The sequence below is a fragment of the Carettochelys insculpta genome, chromosome 3 (assembly GCF_033958435.1).
Source record: "Carettochelys insculpta isolate YL-2023 chromosome 3, ASM3395843v1, whole genome shotgun sequence".
In the NCBI taxonomy this organism is placed as follows: Eukaryota; Metazoa; Chordata; order Testudines; family Carettochelyidae; genus Carettochelys; species Carettochelys insculpta.
The window spans coordinates 169,167,814-169,195,309 of record NC_134139.1 but is presented as its reverse complement, the minus strand read 5'-3'; the positions used below and the strand labels follow the sequence as shown (position 1 = coordinate 169,195,309).

At 45.4% G+C, this 27,496-nt stretch overlaps 1 protein-coding gene across 1 annotated transcript; it reads left to right on the top strand.

Moving 5' to 3' along the window:
* The first annotated feature begins 24,338 nt into the window (after window positions 1–24,338).
* Window positions 24,339–26,890, top strand: KBTBD11 (kelch repeat and BTB domain containing 11). Its single transcript, XM_074991192.1, has one exon. It carries the CDS (start codon window positions 24,896–24,898, stop codon window positions 26,885–26,887), a length of 1,992 nt encoding a protein of 663 aa, XP_074847293.1. The 5' UTR covers window positions 24,339–24,895; the 3' UTR covers window positions 26,888–26,890.
* The last annotated feature ends 606 nt before the right edge of the window (window positions 26,891–27,496 follow it).

Sequence of the window (27,496 nt, the reverse complement as noted above, 5' to 3'; positions counted from 1 at the left end):
ACAGTCTGTGTGTGCATAGTCTTTCCCACACACCATTTAGCAGCAGCAAATCTCTCTCACTGAGGCAGAGGGGCTGACAAGGTCACTCACAGTTCTGGATGCCCTGAGAAATCACCAGGAGACAAACACATTCTCTCCCATTTCTCACCTGACTTATGTCTTCACACTTGGGACAAGTCTGATAATAAGAGTTTCCTGTAGCCTATTGTATTTGCTCTTTTATTCTTTGGGCCCTGATCTTGCTATGTTCAGGGGCCCAGATCCTCAAAGTATTTAGGTACCTAACTCCAGTTAATGTCAATAGGAGTTAAATGGCACAAACACTTGTGAAGATCTAGGCCTGGGTGCTGCTAGGAGGCCCTATGTGAGAGTTTAGTCACTCAGCTAGTGCCGTGCAGAACTGGACCCAGAGTTAGTAGGTTCCCCTTCATATGGTCCTCATGTACAGGTGGCAAGTTTTGCACTGCTCCAGGTGTGATATGTTATACAAATTATGTAATATGGTAATTTGTGAATACGGAGCATAAATATCAGCTTGTTGTCAGTCGTGTCAGTGGTGGGCATAGACATCAGACTTTACAAAACTTGACAGCTATGGGTAGGATGTGGTATGCTGGAGGATGTCAGAGTAGATGGGTGAACGTTTGGAAGGTAGTAGTGTGTCTGCAATTAATGGGTGCTGGAGGGTGGGAGGGTTGTGGAGGACTTCTAGTGGAGACAAATGCTAGTTCTTGGTCCCTAACCTACTGTCTCCATCATCACTGCTGCCTCCTCTTCTGCTTGCCTTTATGGCTGCTTGTCTGATTGCTCCTTTCCTACACTGATCCTGCAGGGAGCAATCACAAAAATATGGTGGCCCACAGTTTCCAGTCTGAATGCTTGACATACCAGTTGGGCTGGGAATGTAAGACAGAGCTATCATATGCATGTATGTCATATGAATTGTGTGATACTTGGCAACCCTTACATGGAGTGTAGCAGTCAACAATAAATAAAAAAAACAAACAAACCAGACACGTGGCTGCAGAGTGAAATGACTGAAATATCAAGCACTCTTTGAGTAAATAACTTTAATGGTGTTAAAATCATGCTTGGAAAGCACAGCTGCAGTTGGTCACCCTCATGGCCCCACAGATAGGCTTCCAGGGCATTCATCAATATAATGTGTTATCCTCATTTTTCTCCTGGTGCAAGGATGCTGATCCTGGAAATGTGTCAAGACACTGGTTGCCCAAGGTATCTAACCTCACACCCATTAAAGATAAAAGGTTGGTTAACAGAACAATTAAGTAACAGACCCCAATTCCGTCTTGTGAAAGTCTACCTCAGAGGGAGAGGCTGACCCATTAACCCACCAAGAGGTAGTTGTTTTAGTCTGTACTGTAGCAAAACAAACCAGCAGTCGTGTAGCAATATTTTGTTAATCTTTAAAGTGCTACACGACTGTTGGTTTGTTTTGCTACAATACAGACTAACACAACTACCTCTTGGTGGGTTAATGGGTCAGCCTCTCCCTCTGAGGTAGACTTTCACAAGACAGGACTCGGGTCTGTTACTTAATTTATATAAGGTGCCAATTTATTTATTAATTTAATAAAATTACTTCATTTATATAAGGTCAGTTTCAACCAGAGTGCCGCAAGGCTCAGTTCTGGGGCCGGTGTTGTTCAATATCTTTATTAGTGACCTGGATGAGGGACTGGATTTCACCCTCAGCAAGTTTGCAACTGACACAAAACTAGCAGGAGGGGTAGATACATTGGAGGGTATAGAGAGAATCCAGAGTGACCTGGATAAATTGGAGGATTGGGCCAAAAGAAATCTGATGTGGTTCAACAAGGAGAAGTGTAGAGTCCTGCACGTGGATTTGGAAGAATCCCAAGCATTGTTATAGGCTGGGGACCAACTGGCTAAGCAGCAGTACAGTGGAAAGGGACCTAGGGGTTATGGTGGATGAAAGACTGCATATGAGTAAACAGTGTGCCTTTGTAGCCAAGGCTAACAGCATACTAGGGTGCATTAGGAGTATTTCGGGCAGATCTAGAGAAGTGGTTGTTCCCTTCTATTCGGCACTGGTGAGGCCACATCTGGAATATTGTGTCCAGTTTTGGGCCCCGCCCCCAGTATACAAATGATGTGGATGTGCTGGGGCAGGTTCAGCGGAGGGCAACAAAAATGATTAAGGGGCTGGAGCACAAGACCAATGAGGATAGGCTGAGGGATTTGGGCTTGTTTTGTTTACAGAAGAGAAGACTTAAGGGTGATTTAATAGCAGCCTTCAACTTCCTGAAGGGGAGCTCTAAAGAGGAGTGTGAGATAGTGTTCTCAGTGGTGTCAGATAGCAAAACAAGGAGCAATGGTCTGAAGTTAAAGAGGGAGAGCTGTAGGTTGGGTATTAGGAAAAACTACTTCACCAGGATGGTGGTGAAGCATTGGAATGCGTTGCCTAGAGAGGTGGTGGATTCTCCATCCCTGGAGGTTTTTAAGTCCTGGCTTGACATGATCCTGGCTGGGATGACTTAGTTGGGATTGATCCTGCTTGAAGCAGGGGGCTGGACTAGACGACCTCCTGAGCTCCCTTCCAGCCCTATGATTCTCCTACGTGCCAAGGGACATCACAAAGTCTGTGCACTTCTTTAAGTCTGTGAGACTCTTAGCTCAGACTTACATGTGCAGGGACTTGGTGTAACAATTGTACCTGAAGAGAAGCTCAGTGAACACAGTGTTGCTTGAAATCCCTTTGTACGTGAAAAGCATGAGGTAGAGGGATCATACGTGATCTGGTGGGTACAGTCACACAGCTCTCTTATTGGGAAGGGAAGTCCAGCAAATATATGAAGGGGAGACAACATACATAAATAAAACATACATACACAAAACATGTAGTCAGATTTATAAAAAAGAAAATAACTCCCAAGTGTATGAGTTTTCACATTTGTTATTAGCAGTGTTTTTTTTTTCCTAGAAAAAAGGTGCCAGAACTCAAGTCCTGGTGGCAGCCTCAGCTGCAGCATTCCCAGCTGGGGAACAGGGAGGACCCTGTAGCCTAGCGGCTGGGAGCCGACTGGGCTGTGTAGCCTTGCTGGCAACGCCAGCCGTGGGATCCCCTGCTGGGGGTGGATGTCAGTGCCAGAACGCTGTTCTGGTGCATTCCGGCAGAAAAAAAAGCCCTGGCTATTAGGTTTCTGTCTGAATGTGAGCTATACTGCATTGAACAATATCAGGAAGGAGATTAGTTCATGATGTCAAGTGACAAGAGTTATTTTTGGCAGGCTTTTATGCATCTGTTTATGTTATATGGAAGCATCTTTCAGTAAGCTGGGAATAAATTACAACAGAGAACCTACACTTAAATACTTGTAAAATATCTGGATTAGACAAAAGCCAGGAAATTCAGAATTTGGCTCAAAACTCTGATCGTATCCACACCTTACAATAGTAAATCATTGCAGGGGACTTTCAGTGGCATATTATTATTTATTTTAATAGTACTAAAAAGATTGGTGTCTCCTACTACAGATGAAAGATAAGATCCCTGCCTACAACTAATGTTCCATACCAGCAAAGCACTTAAGTACATGCATAATTTTAAACATGAACAAGAGTAGTGCCATTGATTTGAAGGGCTTAAAGTCAAACACATGTGCAAAAGCTTTTGTGGACGAGGGCCTAATCTCTGATGTGACATAATAAAGGTTGTATAAGACAGTGGGGAGTGGAGAGGAAGGGAAGATGTGGCAACAAGACTAAGGGGATATTGCTACTGAACAGCATACCACAAAGCATGAGAGAGCTAAAAAACTGTATCAACAGATAGAAAGAGTAAGTAGCCATCATAGATGAAGTGAATCTTCAGGAGGGATTTAAGTGAGGGGAATGTAATGGCTTTGAAATATAGCCCAGCAGAAACAAGCAACATCACAGGTAGTTGTGGGAGATGACAAACAAGGCTAGTGCCACTTGTAGAAATGAGTGAGTTAGAAGCAAGTGACAAGAGAAGGCCAGCAGGACCTAAAATACTGTATCTAGAAATTATTACCAAATGAGGTTTCTGAAAACAAGAATAATTGTAGTCCTGCAAGTTTGTCTTGATAGGAGTCACATTAACTCTTGCAGTAGGGTGCCATCCATGTAAGTAATATTGCCTCCATCAGGAGTAGGCTGAGGCTCAGGCTACATCTACACTACTACAGAAGTTCAACCTAAGTGACACTATTCCAGCTGTAACAAGAAGTCCTGTGGCACCTTATAGACTAACAGATATTTTGGAACATAAGTTTTGTGGGCAAAGACCGTCTTCGTCAGATGCGTGAGTGGGGAGGTTTCAGAGGAGGACTGACAGAGGGGATCTCAGTAAAGGGGAGGGCCACATCCACCCTGACTAAATAGACCTTGTCAGCTCTCGCCCTCCCCTTTACAGAGACCCCCTCTTTAAAGCCTCCTCTAAACCATGCTCCCCACATGCATCTGATGAAGCAGGTCTTTGCCCATGACAGGTTATGCTCCAAAATATGTGTTAGTCTATAAGGTGCTACAGGACTTCTCGTTGCTTTTGAAGATACAGACTAACTGGGTTACCTCTCTGATACTATTCCAGCTATGCTATTCACGTAGATGGAGTTGACCTATCATAAGTTGAGTTACTTCGGGGTCTACACAATGGCGGGGAGGGACAGTTGACAGGAAATATTTCCCATCAACTTCCCTTACTCTTCTCATCCTGGGTAGAATAACAGGGTACAGGGGAGAGTGATCTGTGGTTGATTTGGCAGGTCGTCACTAGAAGCAATTCTGCAAGTAATATAGTTGTGTACTGAACAGCTAATTTTAGCAGTTTTAGCATTTTAAGGGAAGTTTGCAGGACAGGTTGCCTGTATAAAAATATTGTTTATACTTCAGGGTAATATAGTTGAGGAAATTTGGGGATCCATAGAAGTAGATTTGTATGAATATCAGAGAAACCTTCCAATGCCTCAAAGGGCAAGTCTACACTACAAAAATAAATCAACATAAGCAATATCAACATACAGCCACCATAGTAATGGGATAGCATCTTAAAAACAGCAACAGTCTGTGTTGGCCTACACAACACAATAAAATTCTTGTAATTCTTCCTTTGCCTTCTCTGCTATTCTGACACAGTAGTGAGCTAATTGTGTCCATCTGAGCCACACACTTCTCATGGAGAGTGAGTTATTAAATTGGTGTAATGGGCAAGTTTCCTGGGCTGCAGTTTAGTCTAGAGCAGGCATGTCCAGCCCACGGGCCGCATGCAGCCCTGGACAGCTAGTAGTGTGGCCCCATAAGATCGTAAACTTTTAACATTATTATGTGATTTATATACATTAACTATATTATATATTTTATATGCGGCCCAAGACAATTCCTCTTCACTCAGTGCGGCCTAGGCAAGCCAAAAGGTTGGACACCCATGGTCAAGAGCCACACTACTGGGGAAGATTGACCCCGTCAGGGTCAATCCTCTGAGGCTGCATTTCACGCATGCGCAGAACGGCGCTTTCCATCGCCAAAGTCGACCCCAGAATAAGGAACGAGTGAGGAATAAGGAAGGTCGACCGACGAAATGCTCCCACCGACTTTCCTCTGTGTAGACAGACATTGAAGTCTAGTTAAAATTGCATATCGGCGATTGACTTACACGTCTAGAGTAGACACAGCCTGAGCACAGATGCTATCAGACTGACCTAAGCTGCCCTTTGTCAACCTAACAGCGCCTCGTAGAAAACGCCGGGGAAGCGTTTTGGGGATGCAGTCCAACCTTAGGGCAGACTCACGGGCCTTGCACTCATCGCTTCCAGGCCGCAGCCTTGCTCCGCGCGGAAAGGGAGGACAACACAGCGCAGCGCGCTGGCAGGCCAGGCGGGCGGCCAGCCTGTGCTCAGAGCTGCTGCATTGCAGCTGTGCTCCGCCGCACGCTCTCACTCCAAGCGCCGCTTAAGGTTACACCCCCGAGAGGCTGAGACGCGCATCCCTCCAACGTGCAGCAACAAGTGGAGCCGCTGTCCGAGCGCTGACGAGACAGCCGCGTACAGAGCAGCGAGCGCTCCTAGCCGTCCCCCTTCACCCGCCCGCCGCGCCGCGCAGGCGTCACGGGCCACGGCGGCTGGCTCAGCCACGGCGGAGCAGGCGGGCCCCTGGAAATGTAAGTAACCGCCTCCTCGCTCCCTGGAGCACGGCCCCGGACAGCGGGACCCGAGCGCGCCCGGCCCGGCCCGGCCCTGCCCAGCCCTCCGGCGCCGCGTGCTCGGCGCAGACAAAGGAAATCCCGCGCCCGGGCTGCGCTGCGCTGCGGCCGGGGGCCGCGCAGCCATTCGCAGGGCCCCGCCACGCGCCGTGGCGGTCCCTCCCCTTCCCGCGGGCAGGGCGGCGCGCGCAGCGCCCGTGTGCACGCGGGGACGGAGCTGCCCCCGAGCCGGCGGCGCTGCCCGCCCGCGCGCCTGCAGAGCCCCGCGGCCGGAGCGGGACCGCGCGGGGATGTCCGCGGCGCTGGCTGGCTCGCTAGAGGCGGAGCGGACTGAGCCTCCCGGGGGCTGGACGCACGGAGCCCCTCCCGAAGAGCCGGCCGCCAGCTGGCCGGTCCCGCTGCCCGGAGGTAAGCGCGGGCCGAGCCCCGCACCGCCCCGCCCGCCCAGGTGTGGAGCCCGGCGGCCCGCGGCGGCCAGTCGCGTCTGGGCGGGTGTGAGAAGGGGCAGGAATCGACTCCCGCGCGGCTGCGTTTGGCAGCTCCCCGGGCCCGCTCGCCCCAGGCGGGAGGGAGAACTGAAGCCCCGAAGTGCTAGCGGTGCACTTGCTCGGAGCAGATTGTCCCCCGGGTGCGAGCGCCAGCCCTGTCCTAGCGCCGGCTGTTGGCACACATAGCCCTGGCGCTGCAACACTCCGCTCGCAGGCAGCCGGCGAATTCGTCCCCCAGTGTTTTGTTCAAGCCACGGGGGTTTATAGCGGAGATCGGGAACGCTGTCGGTTTTAATCACGCTTCTCTCTTCCCTGAATCCTGCTTAATCCAGTTCATTGCCAGCCTGCATAGTACAGCCCAGCAGCACTGAGCATGCTCCCATGTGGACCGGCATATTTTCTTCTCTTCTTCTCTCACACTGTAAGAAGATGCTTTAACTTCCCCCCGCCCCCCATAGAGACACTTTTTCCTTTTTGCCTTTACTCCTGCTGACCTATTAGAAACTTGAATGACTCGGCACCTTTGCAGTCACGTTTCAGGCAGTTTAACAGCTACATAATAGTAGATTCCCACCATTCATTTTTTTAATTGAGCATATGCCAACCTATTAAAATCAGATGAATGGTACGAGCCTTCAGTGTGCATACACAGTTACCTAACAGCATGGCAGGTAACAGCCCCTCAGGAAGAATCCTACTGAATTTAAGCTGGTTGAAAGCAGTAGGATTTTGTCCATCTTACTCAAAAAGCAATAAGCTTTATGAAATTTTAAATTAATTAAACTAAAATTAGGTATTTTTAAAACTATAGAAAGGTTATGATTTTCACTTCCTCCAATAGGGCTTTCCCACAGTGGGATGCAAAAGCACTAATATATAGATCAATATCTCTTGTACTGCATAATGTGATCTTTTCTATGTTATGGAGCTAACGAACTCTTGCAATTTCACAAATTGGCACTGCCCCAAGAGAAATTTACTGTGAACAACAAAATCATCATTGGCATTTATTTATTAAGACGTATTCCATGGTTTAGGTGGCCAGTGTATTCCTCTTCCTGCCAGTAAAATTCTCCCAATTCTTCCTGTGCCTTCTCTGTTCTCTCAGGTAGCATTTATTCATTCCTCAGTTATTCAAATCCTGATGCATGTCAATGTGGCCCTCCAGCTAACCAATATTAATGGTGTCCTATGATGGAAAGCCCTCAAAACACCAGGTCTGGGGTACTGGGGATGCCATCTTGCAAACCCTCTTTGATGTAAGTAAATGTGCCTTCTATGACTAGTGCAGCTGAAGGCAGTGATTATACTCCTGAACTAATGGGTACAGTTGGTGGAACTGGGACTTGGCATTGTGAAAAGATGAGTTTGTTAAATGAGCCTTTTCCTTCCGCAAGTGTATTATTCAGATGACTTTCCCATTTAAAAACAAACAACAAAAACCAATTAAATGGCTATTTTTCTGCAACCCCAAATTTTTAAGCTTTTAATGTAAAACTTGCATAAACATTAAGTCATAAGTATTTGGCAGGCTTATTTAATGAAAGCTATTAACAATCCCAATAATAATGTAAGATTATAGTGTTTAGAACTGTCCTAGGTTTACCTCAGAGAAAGGGATCCAGTTGAAGTAGAGAGCCAAATCCATGAGCTAGTTACGCTCAGTGGAGTGTCTAGCCATTTCAATGGTCCTGTTGCAATGGGGAAATAAGGTGACTGAGGTAACATCTTTAGTTGGATCATCTGCTGGTGGGAGAGACAAGATTTCAGAGCTCTTCTTCCCATCTGGGAAAGGTACTGAGAGATTTTTTAGCATCAAGCAGGCATGCAGAACCTTGGAGGCCACTAATCCACAGAAAAATCATTCGGGGGCTACACAAAAGTGAGAAAAGGCAAACAAAACCCATCACTGGCAAGTCCCCCAACAGAGAGAAGCAAAAAAAATGACACCTCACTCATGCAACTTGCAGTGCAAGGGTTCCCCTCGGGCTCCAGTCCTGTGGGGTGGAGGGCACCAAGGCTTGTCTTCCTCCCAGGACTGGATTTAACTCTTCTGGGGGCCCAGGACTACTAGATTTGAGGGGCCCCATAAACTCTGGGGTGGGGCAAAAAAATGAGGAATTCAGTGTGTGGGAGTGGATTAAGGGTGCAGGGTCTTGGTGGGAGGTGCGGTGCAGAAGCAGATTAATGGTGGGAATATGGGGTCTGGACAGGAGGTAGGATGCAGGAGCAGGCCGAGGAGTTAACGTGTAAGAGACCCTTCAAGGTGAAGTGGAAAATTAACATCTCAGAAGTCACAAAACAAAGGAGGGTTAGTGGGTTATAGATCACTGCACTAAACCTTAAGCCCAGTGGCTATGTCTACACTAGAGAGTTTTGTAGACAAAATTCATGGAGCGTCAACACACAACATGCATTCCGTTGACCAAAAAAGCTGTGTAGACACTCTGGGGGCCCTTTCGCTGACAGAGTGGATCAAAAGATCGATCTGCTTTTATGTGCAGACAGGATCTGTTGACATTGTCGAAACATCTCTTCCAACAGTAACTTCTGCAGACAGGTGCTTCTAGTGTAGACATAGCCAGTGTCTTTATTGAGTGATTTTTAGCGTCTAACAATGTTACAAATTTAAGCACCCAGGCTTGTGTTTTGCCTTAGGGTAATTCATTAGTGTTAGCGGGCTCCTAAGAATTGGGCTAAGAAGCCAAGGCTAGGGCCAGACTTACTCTCATAGAAGTCAGTAGAATTTTTTTCAAGTAGAACACTATACACCTAATTATTTTCTTATGGTATTGAATCCAAAGCTGATTCATGCTGCCATACCATTTATACCTAGGGAGATTTTGCAGTAATGCAATCAAGGAAACTATTGTTTTTTGATTAACAGAGGTTTGTTGTATTTATAAATGATGCCTAGATCCCCAGAAATTTAATTTAAATATTGGCTCATTTTTCATTTTATTTAATCTCATTAGCCATACTGAAAAATCAGATCTATTTTTTTTTCCAAAATAGTACCTTCAGCACACAGTTTCAGGGTTCCCTACATCAATTTTTATCACAGTTACTTCTTACCAGAGAACAAACATCCTTAGTCATCTTTTTTTGAAAACTAATTATTTTCATAGTCTGTGGTGGACTTTTATTGAGGACTGATAGTTAAAAAGAGAAAATCAAAATGCCATTCCAAAAATGACTTGCAAACAGTGTAATGACAAAATCAGCATTTAGTTTTGGCGCAAGCAGAGCAACAGGTGTAGGGAGGAAGCCAGCATAAAAAATGAAAATGCTGCTTTCTTTCATTTTTAGATGCATGAAAAAAGATGCAGAAAAGTGTATAATGACTTAATTTCAGGTTAATCTGCTGTTTATAAGGCAACTTCTGCCCTTGCACAATGGCCATTGACATGCATATCTGAGAGCAGAATTTGGCTCTGCTACTTAATTTAAAGAGAGTGTAAACAGGCAGATTTTCATTATTGGCTTAGTTGTGTCCCCTTGTCTTTATTTAACATATACATAAATCTCGAGCTCCTATATATGAGTCTATAGTTAATCATTTTACTATCTAACAGATGTCTCATTGTCACTGACCAATTAAAATAAAGGTTGAACCTCTCTCATCCAGCACCCTCAGGACCTGACCAGTGCTGGATATGAGAATTTGCTGGATGATGGAAGGGCGATATTTTCTAGCTCATTAGCAACACTTCCACGGCTCTACTGGGCTCTTAGAAGACATTTAGGAGTACATTACAGCTAAATAATAGCACAGAATACTGAGAGCCAGGACTTGTGGCTGTAAACAAACTTTATGGTACAATGGGAAAGTTGGCCACTCCCATGATTAGTAGTCTTCTGGCTAACTAAAATCATGCCAGATTATGGAGTTTGCTGTACGCGAGAGTTCTAGATTAGAGAGGTCCAACCTGTATAATTTTTATGTCCTGGTCCTACAAAGACATAAATGTGTGACCTTACATATGTAAGTATCTCAGTCCTGTTGAAATTAATAAGACTATGCATGCATGCTAAGTTATATACGCGTTTAACTCTGCAGGACTGGATCCCTAGTAATTTTAGAGGAAATAGTGGATGATCTTGCAGAGTTCTTTCTCAGGCTTTGCGTGGAAATGATCCTTGGATGTGGTAGGTAGTTTTGCTTTTTTAAGGACAACAGGATATAGGTAACAGAACAGAGTAATAATCAAACAATTATTGTAGAAAAGTGCTGTCCAAATACCTTATACAACATACACGTAATTGTGATCATTAGAGTATGATAATTTGGAATATATAAAGTTAAGTTTATAACATCTATAAGGCATAAGCATACAACACGTAATAAATAGTTTACAAACTGCAAAACCAAACAAAAACTGCAATAGAGTTACAAATGTTGCTCTGAGAGAGACGAAAGACTAGTTACATGACGGCTTTTTGAATGAGACATTCCACAAACCAGTAGTTTTCAACAAAGTGAGAGCATATATCAAACCTTTCACAAAGAAATGTGCCACTCAGGCTATAGGTCTACACTTGCCCCCTTCTTTGAAGGGGGCATGGTAATCAGCCTGATCGGAGAACACTAATGAAGTGCCATGATGAATATGCAGCACTTCATTAGGCTAATTCTCCCTGCAGCAACTTCAAAGTGTCAAGCTTTGAAGCGCCAGCAAGCCTGTAGTCACGGGGAATTCGAAGTACCCACACTACGTCACAGTGCCTTTTCTCCCCAGACTTTCAGGGAGTAAAGGCACTTTGAAGTAGTGTGGGCACTTCGAAGTGCCCGTGGCTACACTGCATGCCAGCACTTCAAAGTTTAACACTTTGAAGTTGCTGCAGGGAGAATTAGCTGAATGAAGTGGTACATATTGCAGCACCTCATTAGAATTCTTTGAACAGGCTGATTACTATGCCCCCTTTGAAAAAGGGGCAAAGTATAGTCATAGTCGTAATTAGTGTAATTTCCCCTCATACATAGACACATACTTTGTACAAGCAATTTCTCTTCTGTTGACTCAAACACAATGATTAGCAATGGAGAACATAGTCAATATCATTTTTACAAATACAAATTTATGTATTTTTAAATTCGTTTAATCTGTTATTGGTTTCTGAGCACCAGATCCTCCAGGGAGTATCTCAAATTCACATCATATAACTGATTGCTAGACTTTGCATTTGGATATGTGATTTTGCGGAAACAGGTAAAACTTCTGGAACCTTTGGGGTCTCCACCTTCACAGACACACAGTTCTCGCAAAGATCTGAACTAAAGTGGCTCAATCAATTGCCCTGAGAGTTGTTTTTCAACCTAACACGGATTAACCATTGGAGTGAAACTATTCCTCTTGTTGTGATCTCTTTTGTTAATATGGATGATACTAAAACCTGAGGAGCAACTCTGGCATTAAGAGAGCATGAACTATTTTGAACAATAGGTCCCAATCACTCATAGTCACACTTTTTTCCTATGCTATCAGAATGCACACACTCTGGTACAGTGGTTCTCAACCTTTCCAGACTACTGTACACTTCTTAGGAATCTGATTTGTCTTGTGCACCCCACGTTTTACTTTGCTTAAAAACAAGTTGTTTGCAAGATCAGACACAAAAATACAAAAGTGTCACAGCACACTATTACTGGCTTACTTTTCCATTTTTACCATATAATTATAAAATAAATTAATTGGCACATGAATCTTTTACTTACATTTCAGCAAATTGTTTACAGACAAATGCAAAACAAGTCCATTATCTTTATGAAATTTTAGTTTGTGTCAACTTCACTAGTGCTTTCTGGTGTCCAGACACAGAAATAGGCAAAATATAGATAAGTTGATGTACCCCCGGAAAGAACTCTGCCTACCCTTGGAGTACCCATCCCTTTGGCTAAAAACCACTGTTTAATGCCCAAGCTGGATAAACTTCTTCACTTTAACGTGTTTCAGAAATTCACTTGACACAAATCATTTGGGATATTCTACCAAACTCTGACTACCTCTCGCAGGGGATGCTTGAAGGAGGTGGTAGAGTGGGACTGACTGCTGTGTACCCACGGTCTGTGCATAGGCTTTGTCTATACTACCAAGGGCTGTTGACCTAAGTTACACACAGCTTCAGTTATGTGGATAATGTAGCTGAGGTCCACGTACTTATGTCTCCTTACCATGGTGTCTTCACTGCAGTAAGTTGACAGCTGAAACTTTACTGTCAAGTCCATTTACTCTTCTTGCTTTGGTGGCATACTGGTTGATCCTGTGGGTAGTGAAGATGTGCCCATAGATGAGATGTGTGATTGGATCCAAATCAGGGTAGCTCTGATTGACATTAAATCCCTTGAAAATATATTGAATACAAGATGCCCGAGGAATAGAATCTTACCAACTACTAGCTCATACATTGCACTTTCATCAGTAGATGCCAAAATGCTTTACAACAGAGGTCAATGTCATTGCTTGCATTTTTATAACCAAGAAAACAGGCAGAAAGATGGGAAGCCCAAGGTCACCAGGCAAAGCAGAGCCAGGAATAGAACCCACATTTCATCAGTCATTGTCTAGTGCTCTAGACAGTGCTGCCTTTTGAAAAGCCATGGAATATATTTAACAAGAAGTTCATCAGCTGAGCTAGGAAACAAGAGGGATGGGCTGTACACAACTAGATCAAGGAAGCTTTTTCAGGTGGTTGACCTGGAAGTGACTTGCTTTGGACAGGAATTATTGGGTGAAATTCTATGGCCTGTGTCATGCAGGAATCAGATTAGGTCACATAGGTGACCTATTTAAGCCCAAAATCATATTTTAAATTTAAGGGCACGCAGGATCTAACCTGCTCTTTCCCAGAGACTCTGCCCTTTCCCCAAAGCCCCACCCACTCCATTCCCTGCTCTCTGTCACTCCTTGTCTTGCACCCTCATTCAGTTTCACTGGACTGGGGCAAGAGGGTGGAATTTGGGAGAGGGTGTGGACTCTGGGATGGGCCAAGGGGTTCTGGTGCAGGTAGGGGGTGAGGAGTACAAGCTCTGGGAGGGAGTTTGGGCGTGGGAGGGGAATGTGAGGTGGGGCAGAGCTTTGGGGTGCAAGAAGGGAGGCAGCTCAGGGCTGGGGCAGGGTTCAGAAGAGAGCGTGAGGTTCTGGTCAGGAGGCACTTACCACAGATAGTCCTGACTGGCAGTGCAGCAGGGCTCGGACTGGCTGCCTTCGTGCCATGGATGTGGTGCTCTCAGAAAGCAGCTAGCTGCAGGCATGTCTCTGTGGCTCCCAGGGAGAATGAGAGGGTGCGAGGAAGGCTTCTCCGTGCAGTGTCTGCACCAGTTCCCCAGCACTGTCCTCAGCTGGGGGGGATGGTGCTTGTGGGCCTGGGCAGCGTGCAGAAACTGGCCACCCCCAGCAAGGGACTTTTAGTTGCCCAGATGTCAAGATTGACTGTCTGAGGCTCAGGATCAACCAGTCATTTGTGATTGACGGGCTGGTGACTACTGGATTAGATGATCACAGCGGTCTCTTCTGACCTTTAAATCTGTACACGTGAGTCTTCAGTGCTTCTAGTCTGGTTCTTTGCATAAAAATTGAGGGTTTCTATTTTCATCATGTAAGCATTTAAATAAGTAGCAGTAAATCAAAATCTAAACTGGGATTATTTTTTTCTAAAAGAGATAATATAGGCAAAATACCACATTTTTGGAACATCCCTATCCAGCATATGGAATTTCTGTTTAAATCCGTGGGAATGATACTCACCAAGGCCCAGCTCCTCAAAGATATTTCTGCAACTAACTGGAGGTGCTCAAAGGATCATACACTTACGCTATAAATATTAGCATTTTAATAGAAAACTGTTTTCCATCTCCGACTGCCTACAACTGTTATCTTAGTATGTATTAAATTTTCACAGTCATGCAAACACCACAGATTTCAGGACATTTATGGTATTTTCTCCTCTCCTGCAGTTGTTTTGGACAGATGGACGAGGCTCATATTTTGTTAAATTTCACTTACAGGGTTGCTATTGAATACAGTTCCATCTCCTGTTGGGACCAGAGCTGACAGCCTGCAGGCTTCTGTGACACCATTGAATTTGGCCACCAGATTGCCTCTGACTTCACTGTGTGTTGCTGGTCTGAGGTCAACAAATGTGTTTTTTCCCATCCTAGTACAAGATGTGATGGGCCAGAACCTCATCTGGTGTAAATCAGCATAGCTCCACTGAAGTCAGTGGAGTGAAGCCAGTTTACTACATCTGGCCCAGATCTTCAGAACATACTCAATGCAGCTGGGGAGTGCAGTGGACAAGAACAATAAATTGCTAAGCTGCTCTGGCACTAATGTTTCTTAAAAGCTGCATACGCATTAGGCACATTGTTGTTTTTACCACCTGTGGGTTCTGCCAAAGGAAAGCGAAGAGCACTTTAGAAAAGCAAAATGCTACAAAGTCAGCAAAAAGAGAAGTCCAAACAAAACAAATGACCCAACAGTATTTCAGACATAAAGGATTACAAAAATAACGGAACCCCCCTCACCACTCACTGATCAGGAAGACACTTATGGCTGTCATACTTTCCAAAAAAGGACCAGTCTTCATTTGAAGACATCAAGGCGATGTCTACACAGCAGAGCTATTTCAGAATAAGCTGTTCTGGGAGAAATTTTTCCAGAATAGCTTATTTCAAAATAGTGCGTCTATGCACAAAATGCTTATCGAAATAGCACTCAGCTATTTTGAAGTAGAGCGTACACATTAATTGGATGGTCATTTGTATTTAAGGCCACCCTCCAGGTAGGGTTGGAGGCCCTCTATTTCAAAATAGCCCTTATTCCCTGCCCATACAGCCCCTACTCTGAAATATCTATTTTGGAACAGGTGCTATTCCTAGTAGAATGAGGTTTACAGAACTTTAAATAAGCTGTCTGCTAATTCAAAATGGCAGTTTGCTGTGTAGATGCTCGCAAAGTTATTTTGAAATAGTGACTGTTATTCCAAAATAACTTTGCTGTGTAGACAAACCCTCAGGGAGGAGTCACCACCTCCCTTGGTAATTTGTTCCCTTGCTGTTACAACTTTGTACCTAGTTTCTAATTTGAATTTGTTTTGGTTTCAGCTTCCTGCCATTGGTTTGTGTTATGCCTGGATTAAAGAGACCTTCATACCCAGTATTTTCTCCCCACAAAGGTATTTGTACAAGGCAGTCAAGTTGCCGGTCTTTTTTTCTAATAAACAGATTGAACTCTTCAGCTCCATCATTCTAAAGCATTTTGTCAGCACCTTGAATAATTTTTGTGTCTCTTTTCTACACCATCTTCAGTGTTTCAACACCCTTTGTAAAAATGCAGATGCCAGAACTGGATGCAGTAGCCTATTATCAGTCTCATCAGTGCTGTGAACAGAGGTCAAATCATCTCCACACTACTACTGTTTATATATCCATGGCTCGCATGAGTCCCTTTTGTCACCACATTGGACCATGTGCTTGTGTTGAGTTCCTTATCCACCAGGGTGGCAATAAGTGCCAGTGGTCTGATTGCAGTTTGCCAGCTATCCTCCCTGGCAGGCAGCTGGAAGCTTTATTTACCTGAGTATCCATGCCACTTCACGCTGCTCATCTTGTCTGGGAACTTCAAACTGTGGCCAGTGGGAGCTGCAAGTGGCCACATCTGTGGCCGCTCAGGTGAACAAAGTAAATGGCAGCCTGTCGGGGGCTAACTGTAGCAAACCACTTCTCGCCTACAGGCTGCTTATTGCCCACCCCTATTGTCCACTGTGACCTTATAACTTCATTATAGTGCATCCTGCTTCATAACGTGTTTGATAGTCATGTACACACATGGTTGAAAAAGCAATAGTGACCATATTACATGTCTACAACTTCAAGACAGTCACTCCTGGAGTTTACAGTCATTTTAGATAAGAGGCTCTTGAACAGATTCATTGTTCTCTTGCTCAGCATTTGTACCCTGGTCTGTATTACTCTTGTGACATAAATGGCTTTCCAGGACTTTCCCCTCACATGCTGTAGTCTTTTGTAAAATCCTGTTTCTGCATATGCTCTTTATGTTAGACATTTTTATTTTAAGACAGTATTTGCATTTAAAATGGCTAGCTGTTCAGTTGTGTGGGTGTATTACTGTATTTCCTTTATGGTGTGAGAGCTCTTAAGAGATGTTGGTCCTTCCTACATATTTTTGGAAGAGTTTGTTTTGAAAGGAGCTCAATAAAATATCTCCCTTGTAAGAATTTTCAGACTTCAGGTTTAGAAAAGCCTAAAGTGTTTTCTATGGACACTATGACTAGCCAATACTTTTTTCCCCCTTTTGTAATGCAGCCATACTAGTCAGTCCATAGTTCAGGTTTTTGATAATCTATTATAAGACCAGTTTTTGCCATAACCCCTTCTCTTTCCTCTTGAATTTCTGAGGAAGCATTCCTGTAGGTAAGCATGGTCTCTACTGAGAGGAGACTTTTTCATGAAAGTTTATTTTGTTAAGGAAGAGTGTATGGAAAAGAGTTATTAGATGAAAGAATGCATTTAGATAAAGAGCTCTGCAAATATAATTCTGCAAGAGGTGATGAAGAAGTTTTATAAGAAAGTTGAGAGGGGATATAATGTTGTGAACTCCACTAAACAGTGAATTTCCATTATAAGCCAACCCCTCATTTTCAGCATAAAGCTCCCTTCTTCCTGAAATTTTTCATGTTATCTCTCAAGAGAGGAGAACATTTTTCAAGAGTTTGAGTGTAGTCAGACAAACAAGTTTTAAGATATGGAATTTACAAACAATAGTTGTCTTTATTTTTTGCTTTGTTTTGGTGAAAAAAATCAGTCCTTAGTGTTTATGCCCACACAGCTTGAAGTGGTTTGTATGGACAGCCTCAGTTGTTTTGTACAATAGCCATCAATAAGTATAAATGCACAGGACTATTTTGATAAGACTTAATGGAAGATTCAAGAGTTATCAATTAGAGGTCTACAAATTAGGCTAAACTGAGTTTTGCAAATACTGTAATTTCTCCAAGAGGACTCATAGAAGCTAGAAGCAACATGGAGCATATCTGCAGAGATTGTTACTTTCATGAGATGCAGATCATGGAATTTACAAGCCTGACTGGTATAGTTATCATAGCTCACAAGTTCCATGAAATATTGGACAGCTGCATAATGGCCTAGCATCTTTTGCTCTCTCTATAGCCACAATTGCTTTCAGCAGGTTTCCCGCAAAATAGCTTGCTAGATCTGCAAACCTTTTTCCCCGAGACCAGTGACTCCAACTTTTCCAGACTCTTGTACGTATTTTAGGAGACTTTGTCCTGTGTGCCCCCAAGTTTCAACTCACATAAAAAGTAGTTGCTTAAAAATAAGACATAAAAATACAAAGTGTCACAGCACACTATTACTGAAAAATTGCTTAACTTCTAATTTTTACCATATAATTACAAAGCAAATCAATTAGCATGAAAACATTGTACTTACATTTCCGTGTATAGTATATAGAGCAGTATAAACAAGTAATTGTTTGTCTGGAATTTTAGTTTGTGCTGACTTTAATCGTGCTTTTTACGTAGTGTCTTGTAAATTAAGCAAATATCTAAATGAGTTGATTTACCCGCTGAAGACCTTTCCCTGCCCTCTTCCTTCTGGGGAACATGTAACCCTGGTTGAGAGCCAGTGTTCTACACTAGCCTTTCAAGTGGTCACTCTATTCCTGACTCACGTGTCTAAGATTAGAGTTGGACTGCTTCTCTCTGAAGAGTTGCTATATTGGCTACGCTCAATTTGACAGTCTTCTTAATTTTAATTTTTTTAATATAAATACAAGAGACAGATTCTCTCTTGTTCAGGACATTTTGGGTTACTCAGGTGCCCAGAATCTGAGAATTCCACAAGCACAAGACAGCATTCAGCTGGTATAAAGCTGCCTTAGCCAGCTGTTATGCCAGCCACCCTGGCATTAAAGAGATGTTGGGGCAGGTTAGACAGCATGTACTCACTGCCAGCTCTCTGTATGGTCCACTGCAGGCCATGGCCAGCCAGCACATCTTAAGAAGTACAAGGCCTGCTCTAAATTTATCAGTGACACTGTTTCAGCTTTTGAAACAGTAAACTGTGACCAGCTCCCTGACTGATAATCTGCACCCCCCCCATAGTGTGGATATCGATGTAGGAAATCATCTGAATCTAAGTTTATTGGCACAGCATAAAAAACCAGAGGAAACAAAGTAAAAGATAACTGGGAACATGCATCTAGTTGACTGTTATGAAAGAATGGCTGTTACCTGTATGTTGTTACATCTTAGGAATATTTTGAGTATTAACATCTTAGTCCAAACAAAGCCTCTCCCTCTATCTAAAAACTGCCTCTTGTAGTCTGTTTCTTTAATCAAGCTGTCTCTCAGTTTGCTAGTGATAGAGCATGTCCAGGATGTTGCAAAAGTGTCACAGCCAAACAAGTGGCTGTAGTTCATGGTTGTTGGCAGTTCCAGTATCCATTAGCATGCTGTCATTACTTCACCTTAGGCCAAATCCAAGCTTGTAAATACTGGTTTGAGTCCATTTAATACAATTTTTATTTTTGAGGCTCTACTGCTACTCCTGTATTAGCCCTTAGATACCAAAACACTTTACACAACTCTCTTCCTTTTCCAGCACCTACCCCATTTGAAAGCTTTCACCAAACAAATCAGAATGTGCTGGAAGCACATGACTGGAGGCCAGGTGATCTTTTAGAAGCTGACAAATTACAAACTCAGCTGTCTTTTACTGTGTCCATAATTCTTGATGACTTTGTTATAATGAGAATGTCTCCATCAGTTCTGATTTCACATAACAAATTGGATTTCAAATTTACATGCTAGAAAACAAGGATGGAATACAGTTTTACATTCTATCATCCACTTTTCAACTTCTTTCTGTTCTGTGCTCAGCCTGTGATTTTTGGGATCAGTCCTGTTGGCTAAGTAAGGGAAATATCCCATAGCTTCTCTGAATTGTTACTCAATGTTATCTTTAGTGATTCCAATTTTGTTGTTTAATTAGGCCAGATTTCCACTGCAACATCAGTAATCTGTCAAGCCTTTCCAAAATCTGTTTTTGTCCTTTGTTATGTAAAACATGTTATGGTTGATTAAATCCTCTTCATGCTCAGTACAAATTTTAATGTACTGATAGTTGTTCAATAAAATGCATCTAGAGACACAGTGTTCCTGACAGTTCCAGTGAGTGTCATTGGGAAAGACAGTCCTTTCAGTTTGGTGAGGGAAGTATTTTTTTAACTCCCCCAGTGGTTGCCAAGACTGTCACAGGTGCTCTCTGTAGGAAGGTTTCAAGAGTGAGCTGAATAGTCCAGCTAAATGTGTGTGACTATATGTAAGATTTGGGGTTACTGCACCTGTGAATGCACATCTTTGTCATTGTAATTGCCTCAAGAAGCAGCATTAGACATCTGTCATAATTTTCTCTGGATGACATCTTCAACAACTTGGACACAATAATAGGTGGTTTTCTTTTTGGATGTGGAATTAGTAGTATTAAGCAGGAACACGTTTTTCCATGTGTAGCTCTTGTAACCATTATCTGGTCACATCTTCTATTCACCTCATAATTTTGAATCAAAGTCAGTGTTTATTCTTTTAGATCTTCCTTTTAACTTCCCCTATCTTTCTGTACTTGCAGTACCTAGTAGAAGACCTGTGACTGTAAATCTGTCTGAAGAGGGTCTGTTGTGATGAATCTGCTAAGCAATAATAATATGAGGACTCTGTTAAGGGCTCTGTCCATCTTGCTGAGGGTGGATGTAGGTGGAGGAGGCAAAGTTAGGAGGAATGAGTAACAAAGGCAGGGTGTCTGGCAGTCTGGGGTTCTAAGCAGACTGTGGTATTGAAGGCAATTGGTGTATTGCGTACTGGGACCCAGCAAGGTGCTAAGGTCATTGCCTCTTTAGCAGCTCAAAAACGTGTAGTGCTTGCCCAAGCATGGTACACCTGGAATTGCTGACAAGGGTGGGTGTCCCAGATCTGTCTCTGAAGGAACCTATAAAACGGCAGTATTTAAAGTGCATTTCCAGGGTACATAGCTCTTCTCTTTTATTTAGATTCCATTGAGTTACGTTGTTGGCATGAAAAAAAACCCCTCACAACTGCAATACTTTCAGGACTATGCTTTTCAGAATTATTTAACAGCATAACCACTATATGATCTTTGCCAGTTTGGGGGTGTGAATTACGGAAAATGCTTTTGAGTGACACTAATGTTCAAGGCTTTGTGGAAAGCATAGAACAGAAATCTAATGGGGCAGAGCTAATCTACAGAAACTAAGCCACTTCTCCCTGGGCAGGGGAAAGATGGAAGGGAAATAGTGAGGGAGCCATCAGACACCAATGGGCGCTGAGCTCAGGGTTGTTGTTGATGATGATGATGATGATGAAACAGAAACTTGGTTTAGTATCATGGTTATGGTGGTATGGGTTAGAATGCAGAAACACTATCTAATGAACTTTATGTTGTGAAGACTGAAGAATATACAGAAGCATGTTATCTAATGCCCTGCCCACAATGAATTACGACTGTTTCAAGCTGTCTGTACATTTATTCATCAATGTCACTTCCCCAGCATGGGGAAATCTGAGGAGAAACAGCAGCAGTCCATGTCCACTGGAGTTTGCTGCTGCTTCCCAGATTTCAAAATGGGTGAAGCATATCAGACCAAACCTGGGATTGCACTCTGATCTGAAAAGATATGTAATGGATCTGCTGCATAGGGAAGTTGAAGTGGAACATCTAGTATGGTTCTGAGCAGAGAGGGAAGAAGAAAAGACCTGCTTCATTCCAATTGCCAGGGACTTAGGGATCAGCTGAAGCTGTCTAACTATTTCTTCTCTTCTTTAATTGAAATTATAGAGAAGATGAGTTGCTTAGATGAGCTTAAGAAGGCGATAAAAGTCCAGTCTACATGATGTACTCAAAACTTTAAGAAATACATACAGACTGTCTACATAAATTCCAAGATCTTGGCCACTTCAGCTGCAGGCTTCAAAAATATGCTCACTAGAAATGCAGAGAGATTCTGAAAGCTGTAAATTCTATCAAAACATACACATTACATTAAAACCTTGTAGAGTTCTCAGTTCAAATACTCATAGCAAATTATTCCAATATTTCTATCCCATCCTTCTGGGAGGACAGAATAATATGAAAGCACATCCTCCAAGCTTGTATAATCATGGTAGTCTAGTCACACAAATAGTCCTATTAAAATTAAGGAGACTAGTTATGTAAACAAAAATTATCTGTCTGAGCCTGGGTGCAGATGCAACCTCACATTTGTAATATCTAAGCAAAATGATATTTGAAGTAGGGTTAGAAAGAAAGGCAAAGTAAGTTTCATTTGTATAACATTAAAACAATTTTCAGACTCATGTTTTCAAAATACCTCCTTTGAGTTACCTCAAATTTTACTAAATCAGCAAATAAATAATCTCTACTGACAGGAAACAACGTGGACTATTTGGTGCAGAAATAAGTGTGTATGCAGGAAGCAGAAAGTGGTTAAGTTGAAATTATAATGAAGAGTTGGTTATAAACTATGGAGCAGCTCTTTATAATATTATCATGCACAGTTATCCACAGACAGCTTATTGAGTAAGATAATTATCAGTAATCAAAAATTAAAACCTAGGAAAATCTTTTTTTTTAAACTCTCAAGCTGTTACTAAAATCCTATATTTATGTAACAGAAAAATTATAAAACATTGCCTTCATTATGGTATTGTACACTCATCCTTTGTTAAACAAGTACTTTATTTACCAGTACTTGCTTAAAGGAGGGACACATTTACTGACTTTTTGTTCACTGGACGAGTGAGCTCCCCCCACTAATACACGACTTACCCCCCTCCCCGCGGCTCCAACCCACCACAGCCTGACCTCCCCTGCTGGCCCTGCAGACCCAAACCGCAGCCCCCTCACGCCTGAACCGCCACAACTTAAACCCCCCGCCGACCCCTGTGCACCTGAACCACCACAACTTAACCCCCCCGCCGACCCCTGTGCACCTGAACCGCCACAACTTAACCACCCCGCTGACCCCTGTGCACCTGAACTGCCACAACTTAACCACCCCGCTGACCCCTGTGCACCTGAACCACCACAACTTAAACCCCCCGCCGACCCCTGTGCACCTGAACCGCCACAACTTAACCACCCCGCTGACCCCTGTGCACCTGAACTGCCACAACTTAACCACCCCGCTGACCCCTGTGCACCTGAACCACCACAACTTAAACCCCCCGCCGACCCCTGTGCACCTGAACCACCACAACTTAACCACCCCGCTGACCCCTGTGCACCTGAACCGCCACAACTTAAACCCCCCACCAACCCCCACATGCCTGAACCGTGGCAACTTAAACTCCCTACTGCCCTGGGCACCCAAACTGCTGCGGCCTAACCCCACTGGCCCCTCAGACCAAAACTGTCGCAGACATAACACCCCCCCAGCGGCCTCACAGACCCAACCTGCAGTAGCTTGAACCCTGCCCCACACCATCTTTTAACCCTCCCTTGCACTCATGTCCCCAAACTGCCCACAGCTTTTAACCTCCCACAACCCCAGGTTCACTTACCTTTCAGAAGCAGTGCCACCTGCTGCCACTCCGTGCACTTGGAACCAATCAGAGACTGTTACACATCTCTTAAGAGGAATTTAGTGTCCCTACGAGCAAAAAGTAGGAACAAATTGTGCTCATATAGCGAGGGATGAATGTACTTGAGAGATCAAACCTTAACTTTCAACTGTGGCATACAGACCTCCAGTTTCCCACTAAAAACTTCATGCATTGACCTCACTGCTGTGACTATACTAACTTCTTATTCTTATGAGAAAGAGGCCTAAGTATCTCCAGGATGAGCCAGGGATTGTGACACAACATGTATTACATCCACACATGGGACTACACATCAGTCCATATCAGTCAGTGACACATTTATCAGCTTACTTTATTTTACTTTGTTGAACATTCTCTGGTATGTATTATGTAAGGGTTGTGGTTTGCATCATTGTGGTCAATTTCACAACCAAATTTCAGTATGCAATGTCCACCATTAAAAAAAACTCAGCTGTACTAGTACAAAACTCCCCTACAGTAAACTCTAACTACCACAAACTCAAATTATTTTGTTTCAAACTGACCAGCTTTTTACATTTTTTAAACAGGAATGAGAAATGCATAGGATACTGTGAGAAACAATGGACCGAAGAAAACTTCTTGAAGCTCAAGGAACCTGTCATTCCCAAGGAGATCTTGACTGGCTTTAAAACTTGTTCAGAACTACAATTAGTATCTTCCATTACATTAGCTGCTTCAAGGGAGTAAATTATGAAAAGAACTGTATTTAGGACTAACCTTTAAGGATCACATTTCCTCAACACAGTCCCTTGAACAAATAACACAAAAGGATGACATTCAGCACAACAACTTCAGAAGATGGGGCAATAACGGCAAAATATAATCACATCTTGGCATATCTAGTTGACCATTTTTACTGCCAATTTCAGAGCAGAAAGTCCTATGGGAATCTTTAGTTCATTTTTGAGCTGAAATAAATTAGTGCACTAAGACTGACCTGTGTAATGATCTTGGGAGAGGCATGCAGGCTGCTAGGAACATTGGGGTAAATCAAAACTATTACCACTGACTGAACTTTGACTTGTGAAAGAACGTGTGTCACTTACTCTGGAAAAGGCTCATAGAAAATTAAATTGTGCCAGGAAAAAAAAAATCTAAATCCTTCCCCTGCTCCCTTTTACCGGAAGTGAGATGGTTTATTGATGTTCATTGATGGGTCAGTGCCCCCCAGCGATAGTCTGCACAATCAAGCTGCACCAAACACATTTATGGTTGCAGATATCGATACAATGTTGAAATGTAGCCACGTATCAAAGTTCAGCAGCGAAATGAGGGGAGGGACGGCTGCCACCACACCCCTTTCTTCTGTCAGCTTGTGAGAGGAGCCCATGATCGGAAACAAGGCTGAAATTGACCCTGTGCCAAGAAGGAGAGTTGAGCAAGAAAAACCCACGGAAACGTTCAACCTGAAACCACCCAGACAAAACCCTACCAAGGGAGGGGGAGAAGAGGAAGGGGAGGCTGGCTATGCGGCTGAGCTGGGAGTGGGAGAGATTAGCTAGGTCCAGCCTTTGCTAGAGTCATGGAGAGCTCGGTCCTATCCTGTGTGCTTTATCCGGCTGAGGGGAATATGAGCGAAGCAAAGACCTGCCCCCCGCGGCTCTGCGGGGAAGCGGAGCAGCAGCAGCAGCTGGGGGACCCGGGCAAAGCGCTGGGGGAAGCGGAGAGCAACAACGGCAGCCCGCAGCCGCCTGGCTCCGGGGAAGGCAGCTCTGCGCCGGCGGCGGAGGCCGAGGAGAGCGGGGGCGGGCGGAGCGCCACGCTCCCTTTGCAAGCCCCCTGCGGCTTCAGCTCCTCCTTGTGCTTCAGCTCGCCCGGGGGGGACAAGGCCCCGCGGCAGGATCCCGGCGCCGCCTCCCCCTGCGGCCGGGTGGTGCAGAGCCAGTGGGAGATTAACAACGCGGCGGCCGAGGAGGAGGCGGGAGAAGGAGGCGACATCGCCCGGCCGCCGCCTGGCACTTGCTGCCCCCAGGCTGGAGCGCTGCCCGGGAGCTCGCCTCTGCTGCCGCTCTCGGAGGAGCCGGACCTGGTGATCGAAGTGTCCGGCCGGCGGATCCGAGCCCACAAGTCGGTGCTGGCGGCCAAGAGCGACTATTTCCGCGCGCGCTCGTCGCGGGACATCCTGCGGGTGAAGGGGGTGAGCTACGGGGCGCTGCGCCTGCTCATCGACTACGTCTACACGGCCCGCATGGGCGAGGTGCGCCACGACAACCTGGCCGAGGTGGTGAGCGGCGCCCGCGTGCTGCAGATGCCCTGCGCCCTGCACTGCGCGGCCGAGGCCATGCGCGCCCAGCTGCGCCTCGACAACTGCTACCAGCTGCTGTGCCTGGCCAAGAAGCAGCGGCTGGCGGAGCTGCGCGAGGCCGCCTACCGCTTCATGAGCGACCACTACCTGCAGGTGCTGCGGGAGCCCGCCGTGTACGGCCGCCTGAGCGGCGCCGAGCGGGACCTCATCCTGCAGCGCCGCCTGGAGGCCGGCAAGCGCTGCCTGCTGGTGGCCGAGGTCAGCGACGCCTTCGAGAGGTTGAGCGCGGGCGGCAGCCGGCCGCAGAGCCGAGAGAGCAGCCGGCCGCAGAGCCCCTCCTCCGTGGTGTCGCTGGAGGAGAGCAGCTCCCTCATCTACTGCTACCAGGAGGCGGCCCAGGAGTGGAGGGTGCTGACCCGCCTGCCCGAGGAGGCCAACGCCAAGGGCTGCGCCATGTGCGTCCTCTACAACTACCTCTTCCTGGCTGGGGGCATTATGGGGGCGCTGGGCGAGCAGCGCACCCGCCTGTCTGACAAGGTCTTCTGCTACAACCCGCTCACTGACACCTGGAGCCAGGTGCGGCCGCTGGGCCAGCCCCGCTCACAGCTCAAGCTGCTGGCCCTGGACGGCTATCTCTATGCCGTGGGGGGCGAGTGCCTCTTCACGGTGGAGAGGTACGACCCGCGGGCCGACCGCTGGAGTCCAGTGGCTTCGCTGCCCAAGGGTGCCTTTGCTGTGGCACATGAAGCCACCACCTGCAACGGGGAGATCTATGTGTCGGGCGGCTCCCTCTTCTACCGCCTGCTCAAGTATGACCCCCGGAGGGACGAGTGGCAGGAGTGCCCCTACAACAGCAGCCGCCGCCGCTCTGCTGACATGGTGGCCTTCAAGAACTTCATCTACCGCTTCGACCTGAGCGGTGGGCGTGGTGAGCAGGGCCAGGCTGGCGGCGTCGAGGTCTTCCGCTACAACGCTGTGGCCAAGCACTGGAGCCAGTGCGCCTCTCTGCGGCCTAGCAGTGGCCCCCTGCAGCCCTTCCGCTGTGCTGCCCTGGGCAGCACCATCTACTGTGTTAACCGGGCTGGCACCTTGCGCTTCAACCTGGCCCAGGACGGTGAGGTGGAAGCCGATGGGGGGCTGCCAGGTAGCTTTGATGAAGAGCTGCTTAAGGCCCCCTTCGAGGTCAAAGGTGTCCTCCTGCCCTTTGTGCTTACCCTGCCAGAGAAGCTGGACAAAGCCGGGGAGCCAGAGAGCCCCCTGGAGCTGTGAGTCGGCCTGGTATGGGGCAGCCAGATCAGCTGTGGGCAGGGGCTGTGTCTGGTTCCAGTATGGCACTGCCATTGGCTGGTCTAGGTCCTCTCCACCATTGCATGGCAAACATACAGCCAGCGGCCTACACCAGCTGGTAAGTGGGAGCTGGGCCTGCCCCTAGCTGAGCTGCCTGAGGAACAGCTACAGCCCCAGCCTAGGAGCACCTACGAAAGGTATGCATGCGTTAGAGGGCTGTGGTGCCCCTCAGGTAATGTTTATATAGGGCTGCTGCTGGTTATAACCACTCTAACTAACCTTTACTGTGCTTCATGCCGGAAGAATTCACTCCTTGGCGCTGGTGAGTAGCGAAGCAAATTAAAGAAAAGCTGCTAAAATAAGATAATCTTTGGGATAACATGGGCCAGTTCCTAATCTGGAGAACTTTCATCCTGGAGTTACATAAAAACCCTGATATCAGAGGTTTATAATGGAATACTTAATAAGAGGGCTGCTCTTGTATACATACACAAGAAAGTTTGCTGCTTCTGCCATTCATTTTTTTCTCTCTTCTGGATATCAGTTGTGAATACTGCTGGCTACATAACTTAAAAGAATGCAGTTTACTTT